Source organism: Symsagittifera roscoffensis, chromosome 4, assembly GCF_963678635.1.
Source record: "Symsagittifera roscoffensis chromosome 4, txSymRosc1.1, whole genome shotgun sequence".
In the NCBI taxonomy this organism is placed as follows: Eukaryota; Metazoa; Xenacoelomorpha; order Acoela; family Convolutidae; genus Symsagittifera; species Symsagittifera roscoffensis.
The window spans coordinates 36,092,651-36,112,193 of NC_087065.1; the positions used below are offsets into that span (position 1 = coordinate 36,092,651).

General features: G+C 34.3%; 1 protein-coding gene across 3 annotated transcripts in view; it reads left to right on the forward strand.

Annotated features, from left to right (window-relative positions):
* Positions 1–660: 660 nt before the first annotated feature.
* The window catches only part of LOC134845159 (transient receptor potential cation channel subfamily M member 8-like), a 77,104-nt gene continuing 58,221 nt past the window's right edge, over positions 661–19,543 (forward strand). Inside the window, exons 1-6 of one of the 3 annotated variants that reach the window (XM_063862040.1) lie at positions 661–975; positions 1,175–1,260; positions 1,835–1,958; positions 2,619–2,831; positions 5,838–5,952; positions 6,335–6,484. In XM_063862040.1, the coding sequence (XP_063718110.1) occupies positions 1,213–1,260; positions 1,835–1,958; positions 2,619–2,831; positions 5,838–5,952; positions 6,335–6,484 (650 nt within the window). In that variant the 5' untranslated portion in view covers positions 661–975; positions 1,175–1,212. Of the gene's footprint in view, positions 976–1,174; positions 1,261–1,420; positions 1,959–2,618; positions 2,832–5,837; positions 5,953–6,334; positions 6,485–19,543 lie in introns of those variants that run through there. The other 2 variants (XM_063862041.1, XM_063862039.1) reach the window with 2 other exon arrangements.

A 19,543-nucleotide genomic window follows, 5' to 3' on the forward strand; every position in this document is an offset into this window, starting at 1 on the left:
TTCAAAAAAGTACTGAAATGAATTGTATACGCTCAAACAAAGTTTTTGTCGTTTTTATCAAAAAATTATCTTAAAGATTTATAATTTTCAAAGTTTTAACTTGCTATAATTTTTCCTTTTTCCTCGGAACACGAATCTCAAAGAACGAGAGCCATTTTTTGTTCCGTCTGAAATCAATTGACATTTTTCCAACCTATGTTGGCTAGGTGTTTTCGTGGGCAGGACTATTGCAAACTGTGATAATGATCTCTTGATCCAAAGTGACTCATGATTTTTTTATGAAAGCTTAGATCGGATTGAAGTGGTTCTTCATTTACAAAAAAATTAAGACTTGAAGTCACGCGGATATTAAAAACTTGAGCATGCAGATTTTATTGTAAACAGACCCAACTCATATCTCGTTTCACGAGTAAACAGATTTTTTAATTGCCTCTGAGATTGTCCCTTGTCTGGCAAATGGCTGACAATGAACATGTTTTTTTTTCGTGTTTTCTCTTCTGATGTTTTGAATTTAATAATTTTACCATAAAAAGATGATATCACCACAATTGTTACCAAAACTACAAAAATACTGAAAACTTTTTGAATAATCACGCGAATTCAGTACGCTTTTCAACACATATAGTCCTTTTTGGTTCGTTTCACAATTCACATCAAAGTTATACATAGCATGCTCTTTCTCTTGTAAAAATGGTTACAGTATTACATAAACACAGCAGCTTTAAAGATTGAAAAAATTTTTATAGCTTTTTGTGTTACACCTGCATCTTATGCATTTACTTCAGCCGAGAAAATAACGTGAAAAGCGTTTTCTTATAAATCTTCGCGATTGCATTCCGATTCTCCTTATTTTATTCCGCTCAAAAATAGCCTATTTACTAACATTGAATTCGCCTACTAAGAAGAAAAATTGATGACCTCCATAGATTTTGAAATTTTGGACATAAAGTGAACGTAATTGGCGTTCCCGAGCACGTAAGTTGTGGCTTGACTTGTTAAGTAGAACTAATTCTGTATTTGTGAAAAAAAAAATAATGAATAAATATGTAAAAGTTTTGTGAAAAAAAAGAGAAACTATGAAATGATTTTCTTCTGCGGCTTTTCGAGGAGCCGAGAAATAAAGATCTAGAAAAGAATATAGCCGCGTTTTGGTATGCGGCAGTAGTGGATTCAGGCCATTCGACCCACGGGATTGAGGGACTCAGGGAATACATGGACTCAGGCAACTCGACCCCCTGCCCAGCCAAAGGCTCCCCTTTGGTACAACTTTCAGATATGTACTTTTAGCTGACAAGCCCTAATTTTTTTCTAAGACACCTTTGTCGCAATTTACTGTTTTTAAAGGGGGAGTGCGTGGCGAAAAAAATGCAATTTTTGAAACAAAATGATAAAAATGCCTTAAAACATTTTTGGACTTCTGGAAGGTTTCGACAAAATAATTGCGTCATTTCGGCGCGCGCCCCCCTCTAATTGGTGTATATTGGCGCTAAAGACGCCCTCAGAAAAACTTTGACGTTGATAAACTGAAATGGGGTGTCGTAATAATCTGGCAATGATAACTGAGGGGGTTAGTCGTCGACTTCTCTTCCCCCTCCTCCTTCCTCGGCACGCTACTGTTTCTAAAAAAACATGTGCACCTGGACAAAATACAACGCTTCAAAGATATGCATCGAAAACGGTTTCAACAACCCATTTATTTTGAAACATTTGTTTTCAAGTTTTTGCCCACATCTATATGATGGAAAATAAAAACGAACGTTTTCATCACAAAACTGAATTGATATTACTAAAACGGCAACTTATCGTCTCGATCCTTTTATGCCTTTGCGTACAGTCACATTTCATGGACCAAATGACCGATCATTCCGACGAAACCCCTGATGAGCCAGTTGTCAAACCTTTTGAAAAGTTGGCTGGCCTGAGCGGACAACAGCAGACATCAAAACCAGTGTACCATGGTGAGTATTATGTGCGACTTCCGTTGACCATTCTTTTACTAGTGCGATTAGTGAGTACTTAGCGATCGCATCTTATTCAGTAACCATATTTCTCCTGTCGCTTCAATTTTCAGCTTACTTACCCAGGTGAACAGTTTAAATCTTAACTGTAGCATGTTTAAAAAAAGCCGTTACACCCATCCCCCCACCGCCCCCGCCAGCCACCAGTGTAGTTATGGTTGCAAATTTTGTTAACGATTTTATCGTTTGGTGCAATTTTGCGGCCTTGGTTTTGGCCGAATAACGATTTTGTTCTAATCCTCGCTGAAACTTGAATAATCGCTAAGCTTGAGCGAGGATCGCGCACTGAAACATCGTAACTCAGAAAAGTTTGCCAATTTTTTCTTCTTTTGAATAAAAACTGAAGAAAAAGAGGACTTGAAGTTTAAATTACTAACTCACAAACTCGCTCCCCTACCCAACCATCGCCCATTAAAAAACACATTTAACTTAATTTAAGCAGTTATGCATTCTTGAGACGATTTCACGAGAACGTAAAGGTTAATCAATAAATCTATGTTTGAAGAACAATCTATAAGCAAATGGGTCTACTTCCTTAGTTGAGGGGGCGTAACCTTCTCCTCCCGTGAATTCACTTCTAGTGGTACTTATGTGATTTAGTTCCCCTTGCGGCCTTCGGCACTGTGACCTTTTCGGCTAATGGGAACACTTCCGATTTCATCAGAGTGTCTCCTCAACAGATGGACGCAGACAGCCTATTGAAACACTTGTGCAACAGGAGCTCAAACAATGCGAGAGTGGACAGTTTAGAGTTAGTCATCTCGGTGCATGGAACACTCGATGAATCTTCCCGAAATGCAGACGCTGAAAAAGGTCAGTGTTAAGATCAGAGTAAATTCTTAAAAAGACGAGCGAAGTTAGTGATGCTGTTTTAGATTACAGACTACTTTTCATAAACAGTAAAAATTATATCAACTAAATTGGAGTGATTTTCACTGATCCCTGGTGTTTTTTAGTTCAACTTGAATTGAAAATTGAGTTGATGGGTGCCATAGCTGCAGTAGTGCAGAGGAACCGTATATGCCTAGAAAGGCTCGATCAATTCCTCGGGGTCGGAAGTTTCTCAAGACTGCTTTTTGTAATGTCTTGAATTTGAGAAGCTCTTTTGACTGAAGATCGGCCTCAGCGAAGTTCGGCTTCGCTGCTGTTCATGGCCAGGAGCGAATTTTCGGGGTTGGGGGAACGCAGTTTTTTTGGTCAAAATTTTTTTAAAAAAAAGTGCCCAAAAACGACAGTTTTGACCTGTTTTTTTTTTCAAACATCTGTCTGCGGCGCACAAAATTTCATTAAAAAGAGGCTTTATAGTGTTCTGGGAGTCTAAATTTTGAGCATTTAGTCAGGTGATCGGAATTTCAAAGAAGAAAGTAACGGAATACTTTTGCGAGGATGGTTTTTGTTATGTACAGCTCTAAGGGTTTGAAAAATGACAATTTGGTCAAAATGTTGGTCAAATCCCGCTTTTACTAGTTTGTCGATAATGCTCAACGCGTAAGCGCAAAATTTTGAGCTCCGCTGTGCGTTCAAACCATTGTTCGTTCAAAATTATCATAAATTTGAGTGAGACTAGCCAGTCAGTCCCATCATTTCCTTGCAAGACTCAAATCCTACTAGGTAAAAAACTTACTTATCCACGTGATTGTTTCGAGGCAAAATTAGTAGCCACAAAGAAAGATTGTACTATAATAAGATTGTGATATATCTTTTTGCAGATTCTTCAGTTGTTATTCGTACGGTACTTAAAACTCGAAAAATTTGAAGTGACCCCCCCCCCCCCCCAAAAAAAAAATTCCCAACCGTGTAGAGTTTCCTCCCTAGCCACCAATTAGTTATTTTGAAATACAATTCTGTATGAAGCATGCATTTCGATTGAGCGCTCAAATAAGATTGGTTTTTTTTTAAACATTTTTCATCGATATGGGATTGCATTTTAGCGACCAGCTAAAATGATGCATTGCGATCCACTTTCCCTAGAAAACTCTTAGTTTCCTAATAAATCTTGGTTGTTCTCAAACATTTTTTTTTATTGTGGCAAATATAATCACCAGTAAAACAAAAAAGTTCAGCCTTGTTTAGGTTGCTAGTAATTACACAAAAACAATTCATAACAAAAGAAAGTTCCTACCAGACGATTATTCATAACAGGCGACAAGCGTAACCTCCTTTTATTACGCGGCACAGTCACACGAGCCTTATACAACAGTGACAAGCGGAGCAAGCGATCTCTAGCTGCCAACGACTTGTTATTAAATGCCGCGGGTTCCAGTGCTGACAAAAAAGATGGCAATCATTTTTTTACAGATCATATAGCGAAAACTTGTAAAAAGCTATTTGAATTGGTCAAAAATCAATTCAGTTTGATGCAAAACTAGCTTAAAAATCAACTCCAATTGTTTTTAGTCGATTTATGTGCCTTTTTTCTTTGATTTTGTTTTTACGCGGAATTTAGTATTTGAAAAATAAAACTACATCGAATAAAATTGATTTTTTTAATCCATACTCTGTATATTCATTTTATACAGAATTTATACAAGCTTTTTTCAAATTTTCTTGAGTATCGAACAATAGAAAAAAATTTGAGTTTAAATTATAAGTATAGCTCTGATTATAACCACTGTGTAAATCTTTTGCACCAAAGATGAAGTGTTCTGCCTTGAGTTTTTTAAATTTATTTGTCATTTGCTTAGAAAAATTGCAATATAACGTTTATGTATGAAATTGACATTTGAAGATTTTTTGCATAATTTTTGCATTTCCCTACCGCAGAAACCTTTAGATTTGCAAAGTTTAAAAGCGATTCCCTTAAAGTCATTTGTTGATGATAAAACATTCTCCTCGAGTGACTTATAATCTTTGTAGCTCTGACCGAGATTTTTCCTGTGTACAAATTTTTGCTGAAATATCGAAACAAAAGAAATAGTTGAGTTAAATAAGTTTTATTGAGATTTTGATGGGTTTCACTACCTTGCAAAAACCCATTGTATTTGATTTAAATCTGTTTTTAGGCAGTAACATTGATTCTTTTTTCTACTCAAAAATCCGTTTATATCTATTCTGACTTGATTCAGGTATCTAAATGGGTTACCGTAAATCGATTTTTATACAGTATTTTTTTATCTGGATAGAAATTGATTTTAATCGATTTGAATTTCAAGTTTGTCAACGCGGATTACTTTTTATTGCCTGTAAATGATTTTTGCAAGTTACGAATTATCGCCCAAACAGTGATAGAGGAAGCTAATTTTTGCACCCAACGCCCAAATAAAGGGGTAAATACCCATCGTCGCACAATCAGTCAATCACAATCAGAATAAAGCGGCTGAATTTCATTTATTTGAGAAGTATTTGCTAATTGGCTCCCAAAACAAACCAGATGCCTTCAAAATAACTGATTGGGTGAATACAGTCTTTGAAGCATTTAAGGAGAGAGTGAAACTTCAAATTATTGATCTATAAAATACATTGTGTTTACCTATAAGCAATTGCAAGAGAAGAGTTTTCTGTCAGAGTCTTTCAAGAATCTTACAACAGATCTTACAAGATTGGCTATTTTTGTCAACTAGGGAAGGCTTCAGTTAAGACCGCCTATTCGAGGTGGGAAGAGGCAACATCAGAGCGGTTTAGCTCTTCACACTGAACTGCTGCTGTGCCAGTAAGACCTGAATGCAATTTTTAGGTTAACTTTCTGGACTGAGTATCGGTGTAATTGTGATTGATAGCCTCGAACTACTGGCCTTTCGACCGAGCGGCGCATGTCATTGCCGTTTTACCACAGCTCCTGTTGACCATTAGGAGTGTTGAATTGTTTCTTTTGTTCTCCAGAATTCAACAAACTGAAGGAGGCGTTGGCCACTATCCTCATAATTGGAAATGGGTGGGTAGTCAGTCCAGGTGAATCATCCAATCAACTCTTGAAGCTGATGGACGTGGATCAAAGGTAAGGCTGCTCAATTAATGACCACCAAATGGCCCAAAAGTATTTCGAATGAAATTTATTTAAATTTTAAAGATTGGAATAGGGTGTTAAGTCTAACTGCAAGCTAAATTGTTAGTTTTTGCCAATTTGTTTGTATCTTAAATTAGGTTTTCAAGATGATTCAGAAGCATGAATCAGAAGCGAAATGGAAGAATCAAGTTCTCCCGATCAAAATAATCCCCCTGGTTTACTTAGTTAATCTCCCAATCTGATTTAACATCCATCCGAAACTAATAATAGTTGAAAGTAGATTATGGTTTTTAAGTAGATTGGATCAAAATTACCGGCCGATGGGCGCTTAGTAATAAATTACATAATTTTTGAATGCTTTTTTGAAAATCAGGGAGCTGGAGGTCGACTTGAGCCGTTCATATAACTTCGTCTCAGTGGCTTTTGTTGATTACGAAACACTAGTGGACAAAACTGTACTAGATGAATGCGACAGTTCCGAGCTGAGAAAATATCCATCGCCGCACAACGACAACAATAACAGGTCAGAAAAAGGTGGCATTAAGTGATTCACTATTAAACACCGCCTATTCAATTCCCTTGCACACCCCTTGCTTGTCCAGTTGAACCGCTTTTCGTGCATAAACTCTCATTTAAATTGATGGTTTTCATGATTTTATTTTGATTGTTGAACACACATTAAGTGCAGATGTAAGTATTTATATACTTGTGAGAATGCATACATCCTTCAGTTTAGTTCAAAATTAAAAACCTTTTTTGACCTAAGCAAGTTTTTTGGTCGCAAAAGTAAGCGCTATTTTGTTGTTCTTGTACTTCAGATTGTGATAGTGCACGCCATACTGATATAAGGCGACAGAATTTTAATACGTCAAGTGCACGCCATACTGATATAAGGCGACAGAATTTTAATACGTCAGTTTTCTTGTCTCAAATTTAACCAAAAGATGTCTCAAAAAGTATTTATTTTGTTTATGAAAGTTTTGCTATTGCTACTTAGGTAGCAAACCGAATTGTAAAAACAGAATTTAATTTGAAATTTCGACATTCGGAAATTCTTTTCTTGAGTTTCGGTCGATTTTAGATCAAGCTATTAATACTGTCCCTTAAGCTAAGCTTGGAGATTGTTTTTCATTGTCTGAAGAAAGATTGCCAGAACTGTTGAGCGGATTCAGGCCAGCGTATGAAGTTTTTTCTAATTGAGTGGTATATGTAGCTGTTGAATATGGTCCATCAAAGCAGATATTTTTTTGGTCAAAATTGATTTTTTGTTTCACTGAAATTTGATTAGGAAGAAATTGTTGAGAAAGTGGTTTGATAAAATTTATTCAAAAGTCTTCAAAAATGGGAATTTTTACAACAATGGAATAAGAATTTGTAAAAAAAAAAACATTTTCAAAAAAAACGAAGTATTAAACGAAAAAAAAACTTGGTAGAAAATCTTATCTGGTTGCAAAATGCGCAATTTTTTTCAGTATTTTTTCAGCAGGAGGTTTTAGTGGTTTGTGTATAACAACTGACAATTTTTTTCAATTGATTTTTCCAGAATGTTTTTTCTTTGATTTATTATCAAAATAATTTTGATGCTAAGTAATGAGCAACAAAAACCTTTTAAAATTTTGACCATTAATTGCTTTATTCAAAACTGCATTCCATTCTTGTTTTTATCCAAACATCCTTTTCTTGTGCTCAGTTGACTCACTCCGCCACACCTTAAGTGCGGATGAAAATATTTATCTCTCTGTGAAAAAGCTCACATCTTTCAATTTAGCTCAAAACTGGGAACAACTTTGTTCTTAAATAAACTTCTTGGAACCAAAACGGAAGGCATTAGTTTTATTATTTTGTTTATTTTTAAAAATTAGATCAACTTATGATAATGCCTGTCAGCCAAATTTTTTGGCACTGTTTTATCGCTTGAAAAAATGCTAGAACTGTGGAGCAGATCAAAGATAGCGTCCTGCTCCCTCTAATTGAGAAGCAAAAGCAGCCTTCAAATCTGCTCCGCCAATAGTGACAATTTTTTTTAAAATTACCTTCTTGCACGAAGTTTTTTAACTTGTAAAATGTGAAAAACAATTGACAAGTTGAATACTATAAAATTCTTACATATATGAGTGGATGAAGTTGTGTAGAATTCATATGAAAAACCTTCAAATATTTGTTTAAAAAATGAGAAAATCTTTTACTCTCATTTTGAAAAAACGAAGATCTGGACGAATTAATGCAAAGCAGACAAGCTGGCGTTTTGCTAAAAATATCCCCTCAAAAACATTGAAATAAAAGATTTTGATAGAAACGCTCAGAAAATCAATGGGTTTTCTCAAACATCCCAATGTCAGTCAGAGTGAGGAGAATTCAGAAATAAAGTACTCGAAGGCGATTCGACGAGCACTTCGCAAAATGGAAATTCTGAAATTAACTTTATCCGAGGTGGAAAACTGCTTGAAAGACTCAATGGACTAGTTAATTTCTATATCCTAGCTTATAAAATTGTTCGAGTAGTAAAGAAAGCTGCTCGTATGACAGCAGCCAAGGAAATTTAACTAAAAACGAAGCAACATCAGCGCGAATTCCTTAATTTGAGAACATTGAGAAGTTGGTAGAGTGGGAAGGGCTTCATATAATCAACGAGAAGCGATGAAAAACTCAGAGCTAGGTAGTCAATTGTTTGCCAATCAAAAACTGAGCAGAACAAAAGTGGGAAAACAATCTGTCGAAGTGGGTAATTTAACTTGAAGAAGCGCGGTTGAAAAAGACAATGCTTTGGGACAACTTGCAGATGAACAGAATACTCAAAGGTAAACTAGAAGAAATCAAACTCTAAATGACTTATCGGAGAGCAACATTTTTCACGGCTCAAAAAGCAGCAGCTAGAAACAGTCGGTCAGAAGGCTGACGAGTCGTGAGCTGGAAGGTCATCACCACTATCTCCTATCAAATCTAGTTTTTGTATAATTTCTTCAAACCCAGCCGTGACAAAAACAAGCGCAAAATATGAAAGCAAAAAAAATCAAAATGAAGAAAAGCAACTGCGCGAACTATCAGCTGAAAAAGCTGAAGTACATTGCGAGCTAAAAGCTGACTAAACAAAACTACAAAAAATATATATTTAAAGCTACAAAAGAAGCTTTTGGCGTTGAAGCTTGAAGATGAGATGCAGAAACTGGAAATTGAATTTCAAGAAAATTGAATTTCAAGAAAAAATTGCAAAATAAAGGAAGCCAGCCTAGCATAATTTCGGTTTTGTCGACAAAGACGACAAAGACAGTCATGTCAGCTCTTGCGCGAATTTTCCGACCTCAGTCTGCCGCTAGAAAACCTGGTAGGAAGCAAAGTATAAAAACCTCCAACGAGACTACTGCGTTGCAAGTTGAAACAAGGGAAAAGGGAGCAGAAAGAAGCAGTCCTTGACTAGAATTAGTAGTTGATAAAATCAAAGTCAAAGTCTGGGATCTGAGAAGAGTGTTTTAAAGCTTAGGTGTTATACTGTGGGAGACTTTTGATCTAAAGCAATCTTCGAAACCCATGTTTTTTTTGGAGAACAAAACTGTTCTCAACTGAGTGCGTCGATAAAAATTAACATGGATTTTTTATTGTAACTTTTTTTGAAGCGTTTGGGTTTATATTCACTGTAGTTGACCAATTTTTGTGTAGAAAGATTAGAGTATGATTCATTTTCACCATTTTCTTCATTTTTAAGATTTATGATTTCACGTGTATTGTTAATGCGATTCTTGAAAATTTTATAGAGCACAAATTAAATGCTTGCTTTTGAATTTTTTTCTCATTAATAAGTTGACGCTCTAGCTTTGAACAACTATACTGTATAGCTCTGGCTTAAGAATTGTAGTTGAATGGATTAAGAATGTGGCCTATGTAAAAAACTCTGTTCTTATATACGTAATTTCACAACAAGTACTTTTTTAGTTAGTCTAACCAGCCAACATTACAAGCTGATCATTTAATACTTATCTCTAAATGCATAAATGATCTTTCGAATTGGCAGTAAAAAATCAAATTTTACCAAAAAAAGATCAAATACTCCTTTTTTTTTATTTGTCAATTTTTCTCTGCTTTCCTTATAGACACCATTTAAAAACAACATCAACTGACATTCGGGAAAGCTGATTTAAAGAAATGCCGTCTCTGCATCATGAACTCTGTTGAGTTGAAAGTAGAAACCGAAGAAAGTCCTCACGCAGGGTTTGCTCATCGAAAACACCTGGACTCAATTCGTGGACTTGCATGTTTAGCCGTGATTCTATTCCACTGCGATATTCCCTCATTTAGTAACGGTTATTTAGGCGTCTCTGTTTTCTTTGTTCTATCTGGGTTTCTTATCTCTTCCAAACTGTTCTGCGAGTTTTTAGATGAAACTAGAAATTTCAACCTGTTGCTCTTTTACTGTCGCCGATTCAGAAGGTTGTTTCCTGCATCTGCCTTTGTTTTGATCTCCACGGCCTTGTTGTATCGATACCTTGAGCTACCAGAATACGTGCAGAAACATCGCATGAGTTTCATAGCTTCAAGCCTGTATTTCGAAAATTTCCACAACATCAAAATCGAACTGGACTATTTTAAGTCGCAATGGTCGGACAAAAGTCCAGTTTTGCATTTTTGGTCTCTATCATGCGAAGAACAATTCTACGCTGTTTACCCTTTCATTGTGTGGACTATGTTTTTCGTGTGTCAGAAAAAACTGAAAGTTATTCTTGGATTTCTTATCATTACTTTCATTGCATCTATTGGACTTAGTTTTCATATCTATCAGAGTGCTCCGATGGCTTCATTCTACTCGATTGCTGGACGTTTTTATCAATTAACCGCTGAGCTATACTGGCGATTTTAGTGATGCTAGACCCGGATAAAAAAAAGTTCCAGGCCAATTTTCCGTTTTTTGGCAAAAATCAGCGGTGTTTTAAAGTTGACACATTTTCAGCCCTACTTTTTGTGCTAGCGGTTTGGATACTAGCGACCTCTAAAATGGACGCTATGCATTTAAGTATGTTATCCACCCTTACTACCTTTATTCTGCTACTGTTGATGGAATATTCGGACGAAGGCTATATGAATAAATTAATATTTCACAACAAGTTCTTGCGATTTGTGGGCAAAATTTCATACGGCATGTATCTTACTCATCTTCCGATTGTGAAATTTTACGATATCACGACAGCCATTCCCGATTATGGACTTCACGTGCGTGCATTAATTATAATATTAATCACATTTCTGGTATCTCTCTGTTTATGGTATATTCTTGAGCAGCCAATCAGCTCAAAAGTTGAAATAAATATCAAAAATTCAGCTGCAATTTTGTTGATCTTCGTGTTGATGACAATTATACAAGCGTTTATTCTCAGAAGCGTTCTTTACTCCGAAAATAAAATAAACACAGTGTTCGAAAGCCAAGATAGCAAGAATTCAGCTCAGATACTAGTTGAAAATAATACCAATTCAACCGAATCAATTTGCAATCTAGCAGAGAAATTGGGCGACACTTTAGGAATCAGCCTACTAAAACTCCTTTTTCTAATCAATTTTCGACAAAAGTTTGCGTTTATTTTTAGCACGTTTTGGAAGTTATTGACACTAATTGTGCCTCTAGACAAATAGTCTAATTCTAACCCTACCCATAACCCTAACCGTAAACATCTTTGCCCCTTCCCCGCTAAAATTGCCCTTGAGTCTTTGGAGTCATAAGCCACATTGAATTTGGTCAGCATATGACCACCTTTTGTAAGATTTACTATTTTAGACCCGTTTGAAAAACTTGGTTTGTTGTGTGATGGGTGTGATTGCAAGCATATCACCCCTTTTCGTCGGAGGGGGGTTCAGCAAAGGGGGTTTGACAATCCAACATCCTTCAACCTAAAAAGCGGGAATGTTAACTTGGTTCGTAGGGTGAGATTCCAACATGTCAAAAGATCGAACAGAATATTTCGACCGCTCAGCAATTTTGATGCAAACTGAGGAGTGAGGTGGAGAACCTTAACTTGTCTTTTTGGGGAAGATTTAAATGGTCACCTAGCAGTAAACGGGCATCCGCGTATTCATACTTGTCAGTAAGTAAACAAATACTTTATTAACCAATCAGAAACCGAGATAAGAAGGCAAAAGTACAAATAAATTAATAACCCCTTTTTCAAAATAGCTTTTTATTTAGGCTATGCGCGCTACAAAAATATATTAAAAAAACCTAGTTTAGCTTTCGAAGAGCACCAGCTTGAGCGGACACTGAAGGCTATCCAGCCTGTTTGGCCTGCCACGAACGAACTTTCCAAACCTTGAGAATCATGTTTGTCAAAAAACAATTGAAAGTGAAGTTTTTTTTTTTGATTTTTTGAAATTATATATATGAACGACCATTCTTAAAACAGCCAAAACGAGGTAAAAATGCAATGCTCAAAATAATTTTTTCTCCAAAAATTAGGAAATATAAAAAACAATCTTGCAGCATGATTCCTTATAAGTTCATCTAAATCAAACAAAGTTTCAATTAAACAACTGATCAAAAGAACCACCTGTTTACCGAAAAAAATCTGTGAAAAGATCCGAATCAACTCAACTGATAACTGCTACAATCAACTATAATGATTACACTCAACTATTTGAAATTTTTTTTCTCTCCCTTTTAGGAGTGAATAAAAATGGCTCCTTAAGTCAGGCGTTTGACAGTTTCCAAGTAGAATGGAAAAATAGTCTGTACCAAATGCCTTGTAAGGATCCAAAAACATACAGAATACAGACTTTTTTCTGCGTCTAAGGGGTGCACTATGAAATCAACTGTGGGCCTATGTTATGGTAACCAAATTGTTTGACCACTAAAGTTTTCTTTTTGGTATTTAACTTTATCAAGTGTTTTTTGAATAGTTTTTTGAATTTATCAAAATTGGAAGGAGACAAATTGGTCGAAAATAGTTACTTTTGTAATTCTGCTTTTTCATCTCGATTTTGATTAGTTGATATAGTATTGTCTTCTTACTGACACTAATGATGAATCCACAGTTGCTTTCTTACATACCGCTCTTCTTTTTATATTGACCTATGTTTTAAGTTCGATTGTTAAGCTGATTCTTCTCAAGTGGTGGGCGATTCGTTCTCAGATTGTGTAGGAAATAGCTTGGGTGCACTTCACGCTGAGTGTAATTTAACGACCAAGTTTAAACATATTAGGGAGCTCGGCACGCCTTACATTTCTGTGAAATGTAAAAATCCAGTTTGTCCTAAAATGGGTGACTTCCACCAAAAATTTAAGGATCATCTTGTTGAAAACAAACCAACTACTACTTTATTTTTCATGGGAACAATAACACAGAAAACTTTTGACTACAGACAGCAATCCGGTATTAGCATGAGATCGAACAGAAAAGATTGGGAAACGATGGTCAAGGAAGCTTATGAAGAACTCCTCCCATTTGTAACTCAGTTTACAAATCCTGTTTTTGCGATTGGAAAACTCCAATCGGACGGCCTTGAACAGAAATGCAGAAAATCCGTCGCATTGAAATATAAAAATACCAACTGGCTCGATCACATGGATGAATGCGTCATTCATTTTCAACCGGATTCTGGCCATGGCTACTTGCGGCAACTGCTCAAAGATTTTCAGAATACGTACCCGACTATACGTTTTTTCGAAATGCATTCGCTTTTTTTCGGAGCCAACACGACAACTCATCCTAGTGTTTATGAAGGAACCGTGATATTTCCTCATGACGGCGGCCATTTCGGCGATGACTTCTGCTCAAAAAAACTGCCAGTTATTATCGATAAAATATTATCTATGCAAAAACCAAGCAATTAAGAGTTTGTGTTTAAAGACTTCTGATAAAACCTTTTGAATACTCAATTGAAGCTTTTTAGAAAATTGAAATAGCAAAAAACACTCGAATTCAACAACTCAAGCTAAAACTAGTGCCAAAATGTTAACTTCTTTTTGACCGAGAAACTCGATTGTCTTTTACGCTCACTTTCGTTCCGATCTCTCTAGGAGCAACAAGTAACTTTGACGTCGCATGCTAAGGTATAAAGGGATACGCCGTTTTGTTAGTAACCGCATCCAGCTTCAAGCATTATTTCAACATTATATTCAGTTTTAACTTTTACCTGTCATATCAATTATTAATTTTTTTCAATAAATAACTATCAATTCTAGAAATTTTCAATCAATTATCATGAACTATTGTTCCATCTGTTTTCGATACAATTAAAGTAGTTTATCATCGACTTTTTTCATATCATTCTCATTTTTTTGTAATGAAATATAATTCAATCTCTTTTATTTGTTACCCTAGCGATAAGCAAGGGAATTGCATTAGGGTAGACATTTTTCCCGTAAACAACTTTGTCCACAGGTTGATCTCCAATTTCAAGATCTCAATTTTCAGCAAATTGCACTCTGAGCTGCAGCAGTCATCTCTGTTGAAAACTGCAACATACAGACTTTGAGCGTGATAGCGTTTTAAAATCCGTCCTATTCGAAGTTTGGTTTTTAGGTTTGCTGTAATTTTACCTTGTTTTTTTTTAAATATCATTTTAAACTTTTTTCCTTTTCCCACTTGTGTATTTTTCGGCCTATATTATTTCGGTTTACTGGCCCCATATTGCTACAATTAATAAGCAAAAAAAGTGTCCTTGTGTGTCTGTAATGAAGTGGATGAGACTTAAACAACTTTTTATCAGTTTCTAAGTCTTTTTTTTTGCTCAATTTTTGTTCTTTTAGTTCTTAAGTCTTTTTTGAATTTTATTTCGTTGTTTTTTGTTCTCGGGTTTATAAGTTTTGGCCCATTTAATACGGCTTATTTTTTATATAGGTTTCACCTCTGTGTCCATTTTGTCATTGGCTTCGAAGTTGTTCATGATTTATCCTTTTCATAGATTTAGACAAGTGATTTTTCGAAAAAGTATTAAAGCAACTTTCTAATCAGTTCGAATTTGAAACCTTACTTTCTTCATTTTTTCTTAATAAAATTTTGTTAATGATGCACATTTTTGTTAATCCACAAAACAATGAGCAGTTTGATTCAGTGTGATGATTAATGTGAAAAAAGGTAATTACACCTTCTGTGAATTCTTTCAACTTAAAATAAACTTATGTAGGAGTTTTTTCAATACCTGTGAAATATTTGTGTTTGGTTGAACCAAAATGTAAAAAGATGACAAACCATCTCACTTTTACATAATTTGATGTTAACAGAAACAATATAATTCAACACAAAAAATAATTTCTGTGATCAAATTTTTGTGAAAGAAGAGATTGTAACCAATTTTGAAATATTGTGAGTAGGAGCTATAATCAATAATCGATAATTGGTTACAAGCAATTATAATGTCTTAGGAAAAACCTTGATCATAATATAGTTTTAATTTTGAGTCTAGAACTGGATGCGGGTATAAACTTATCTAGAAAATTTTGCATATCAAAAACTTATGTAGCTACTGCGCCCTAATTTTTTTTTGAACAGCAGTGTTTCCTCATCAGTCAGTTTAACCAAATAAATGTGCTAAGACTTTAAAAAAAACAGCAACGTTTAAAAGATTGAGTCAATACATTATTGTAAACTAAATTTGAGAAAATTAAATGATGAAATTTTTTTGACCATTTTTACCAAAATTCTATCTGTAGAAACCACTTTTAAATCTTAGCCCAATGGCGGAAAAAAAAGAAACTTTGGAACAGTTTGTTGAGATAAACTTTGAAATCATTTTCATGCAGATCAAACCCCAAAGTTTAATTAACTAAATCACAAAGATCAGTATTCAGTAAAATTTTCTCAATCACGTTATCTGAAAAATACGTTTATCAAAAACAAAACCGATAAAAACTTTGCTCTCAACACATTTTGCAATAATGGCACACCAGAATTTTTGATTGTTATCAAGCGGAATTAACAAAAACTTTTGTTGAGTCGTTTTTTAACCGGGAGATTTTTGCTTTTGCAACTGCCGTTTTTGACTATTTATACTTTTATCCTGAAATAGTTGATTACTGAATTCAAAAATTACGACAATATTTCACTGCATAGCATTCTGCTGTTCCTATGGAGAAATATTTATAGGGGGGGTATTTTTTTAGTCAGTTTCAATTTTGATATTCAATATTATTTGTCATAAACATTTATACTGTCCAAAAAAAATTATTACCGGAATTCAAAGAAAGAAATATTTCACTTGTGAAGAGTTTTTGAGAATTTACGATGGTTTGAAATTAATAACATTGGCTGATTTATTATCTAAAAGCGCGCAAAAGTTCCGATATTTGTTGAGCACGCGCCAAAGGCAGCAAAAAAATCCGCCACAGAAACCATTCAAAATTAATCTGAGACTGGCTATGGTGTCCAAATAATGTGTTAATAGATGAGAGATACATCACTTTAAGCTTAAAGGTGGACTTGCATTAAACTAAAGTTCATTTTCGTCTCCTTAAAAAGATGTATTTTTTTTCAAACTTCAGACGCCCTAAAAAGTAGTTGGAATTTGTTTATAGCACTCTTATTGTTCTCACTTTCAAAGAAAGTGTGAAAAACTTAAATTTTACAAGTTTTTTCGTTTTAAGCTTTTTTTCACTTTTTGGAAAAGCACTTTTAAGCAAAATTTTTTATACTCTCTGAAAGAAATTGTACTTCAGACGCCTGGAAGAGCAGTTGGAACTTTATATAGCAGTCTTATTGTTCCGACTATCGAAATATTTAAGTTTTGCCAATTTTTTTCTCATTTTAAATTATTTTTGACTTTTTGGAAAAATGTTTTTAACCAACAAATGTTATACTAAAAGATTTTGCGGCGAGAGCTTGAAAAAGCCATCTGTAATCAATTTTTGTCTAATAATGGGTTTGGAAAGTGGTAATATGGGTTAACTATTGCGTGATAAACCACTTTCTGTATGACACACAAGAGCAGCGCTATAAATTGTTCCAAAAATGAATTGAGTCAAGGAAAACAGACGGTACCTACATCCTTTTGCAGTTTACATTGCATGTGGCGGGTGAAACCGAAAAAAATTATGTTGACTTAGCTTTGATATGCGAGCAGTTTTACTTCCAAATTTTGATGTTTGAAAAATTATCCGTTCGGTCAACATGGACAAGAGCATTCACTGCGCGCTGGTGTTTGCAGATTTCTGCAGTGCTTATTTGAATTATCTTCACGGAAGAAACAGAATTCCGCACTGAGAACGCGTTTTTCTCGAATAAAATTAAGCATAAAAAACGACAATGACAAAATTAGCTCATATTTTTAACAGAAATAGAAATAATATGGTTGAGTGTTTCGACCAATTGAAAAAAAATGGAGAGGAATTTTGTATTGGCTGTGTTTTAGTTTTTTTAAACTTTTTTAATAGTTTTTTGTTTTCCACGCAAAATCAGGTAACAAAAATGATCACTGAAATGATATGCTGATATATCATATTGAAAAGTTTTCAGTTTTTATTTGAATGTCGTTAAGAAATCTTCCAAAACAACATTCAGTATCGAGAAAAACTGGTTAGAAATTTTTTGATTTCTGTTCAAATTTCGGGCCAATAAGGTGAGCGTCTAGGCTTAAAATAGCTTATTTATGCTTACTTTAAGCAGTGATAACCTAATTTTTGGAGTATTTAGTATTTAAAACTAGTTTTCGGAGTATTTAGCGCCATTTTGGGAGTCAAACATCAAAAACTTGAAAAATGACCGCAAAAATTTGAAAAATTTGTCTTTTTTATTGAAATTTCTACATTTTTTTTTTCTCGTTTTTCTGGTCATTTTTCTACATGAACTGCTTTCCAATTGGCTCATTTTACTATGATTGTGTGTGGAATATACCTAAACTCTCTTTTTGCGTTCAGATTTTTTAATCATACCACGCAGAAAAAAGCATGACACTAATTTGAAGAAAGAAAAACAAGTTTCTACTTTTTTTCTGTGACTATGGTCTGAATATTCTGTTCTATTTGTAACCGTAACCGGCTATCCTTGTTTGTTTTGCAAAATATTGAGCTCAAAATTCAACCCCACGAAAAGGCCGTTTTTATTGAAGTGAATCAACAATTGCACCCAAACAACCGGGTCAATTGCAAAAAAATTAAATCGAAACAAGCCTCCTAAAAAGTCCAAGAATATTTGAAAAAGTATAATCTCCAGGGTTTTAAAAAAGTATTAAAAAAACAAATTAAAGAAAAATTCTTATTTGAAATAGTGAAAAGGAAATTTTTTGGCTATCATAGAGAAAATTTTTGTTTGTACAAAACTTAGAAGATAATGTTGAATTTTCTTGAACTTCAAAGAAGGGGTTCTCTTTGATTTATTTTTATGTGCAATTGACTCTGAAAATTTCGTATTATTTTTGATTGACTACAATTAAAGCAAAAATTTTCCGATTTGGGGTTTAATTTGTGGCATCACTTTTAATTTTATAAAATTTTAGACAATTTCTTAAAAGTTTAGACAAGTTGTAGGCATGGTTTATGCGTTGTTTTCTTTCGAGCCAAATCAACTTCCAAATGCTATGTTTAGTAGAAAAAAGATGAAATTTGCACTCAGCAAAACATTAAATAGACGAACAGCTTACGCGTTAATAGTACGATTATATTCCACGTATTATCCCAAGTTGTTCAAGTTAACAACCTCCATAATTTTACAAAAAAAGGTCACCGCCGGCGAAGAAACTTTTTTTTAAGTTTGAGCTCAGGGCAGCAATATGTTTTATATGGTACAAAAAAATTCTGTCAGAACTTTTATTTAAAAATAACGAATTTGTCTGGAGAAAACCAACGCTCGAGCACAATTATCCATCGCGTTATTCTAAAATCGGAACAATAAATGTGCTACTAGAGTCAAGTTAATTAAATTTGTAAACAAATAAAGATTTTCAATTTTCAAATTGAATAACAAAGCGAAACGTAGGCTAACTGGGTCTTTTTACACTAACAGTCCCAATGTGCATAGTAAAAAAAACACTAACATCGAAGTCAAAACGCTTGCAAACAATAAAGTGTTATTCAAAATCAAATAAATAGCTGATGTGATTAGATTCTTGCGTTTATTTTATTGAGGCGTCTTATGATTCCGAAAAAAAAATTGGATGCCAAAAAGTCCGAAAATTTAAAGGACGACAATTTCAATTATAATTTGTGTTAAAGCAAAAATGTTTAGTTATTTGCCTGTTATGATTTTTGCACTGGAGTTATATGAATAATAGTTGATTTTATTTGGTTATCATGGTCAGTCTCGAAATCAAAAATAGTTTTTCATAATCAATTAAAAAGGAACAAAAAATTTCTTTTTTTTTTTGTGCGTGTGTCAAATCAATACAACCCGTTTCAAGTGTCTGAACTTGTCTGTATTTTCAAACGAAGTGCAGTGTTCTTAAAAGTACTTAGGACAGCTTCTTTTGGCCTAACACACGTTTTTTATAGAAAATTGCAAAACTGGCTGAGAAAATTGTAAACTGTTTTAGTTTTCATTTTATTTCCTTCACACGTCTTTTCTTATACAATCTCTTAATTTCTAATGTTATTTACAGCTTAATTATCTAGTTTACTTATTTACTTCCCCATCTTATGTTTAGCTTCCTTTCAAAACAAAAAACCAACACCCCCCCC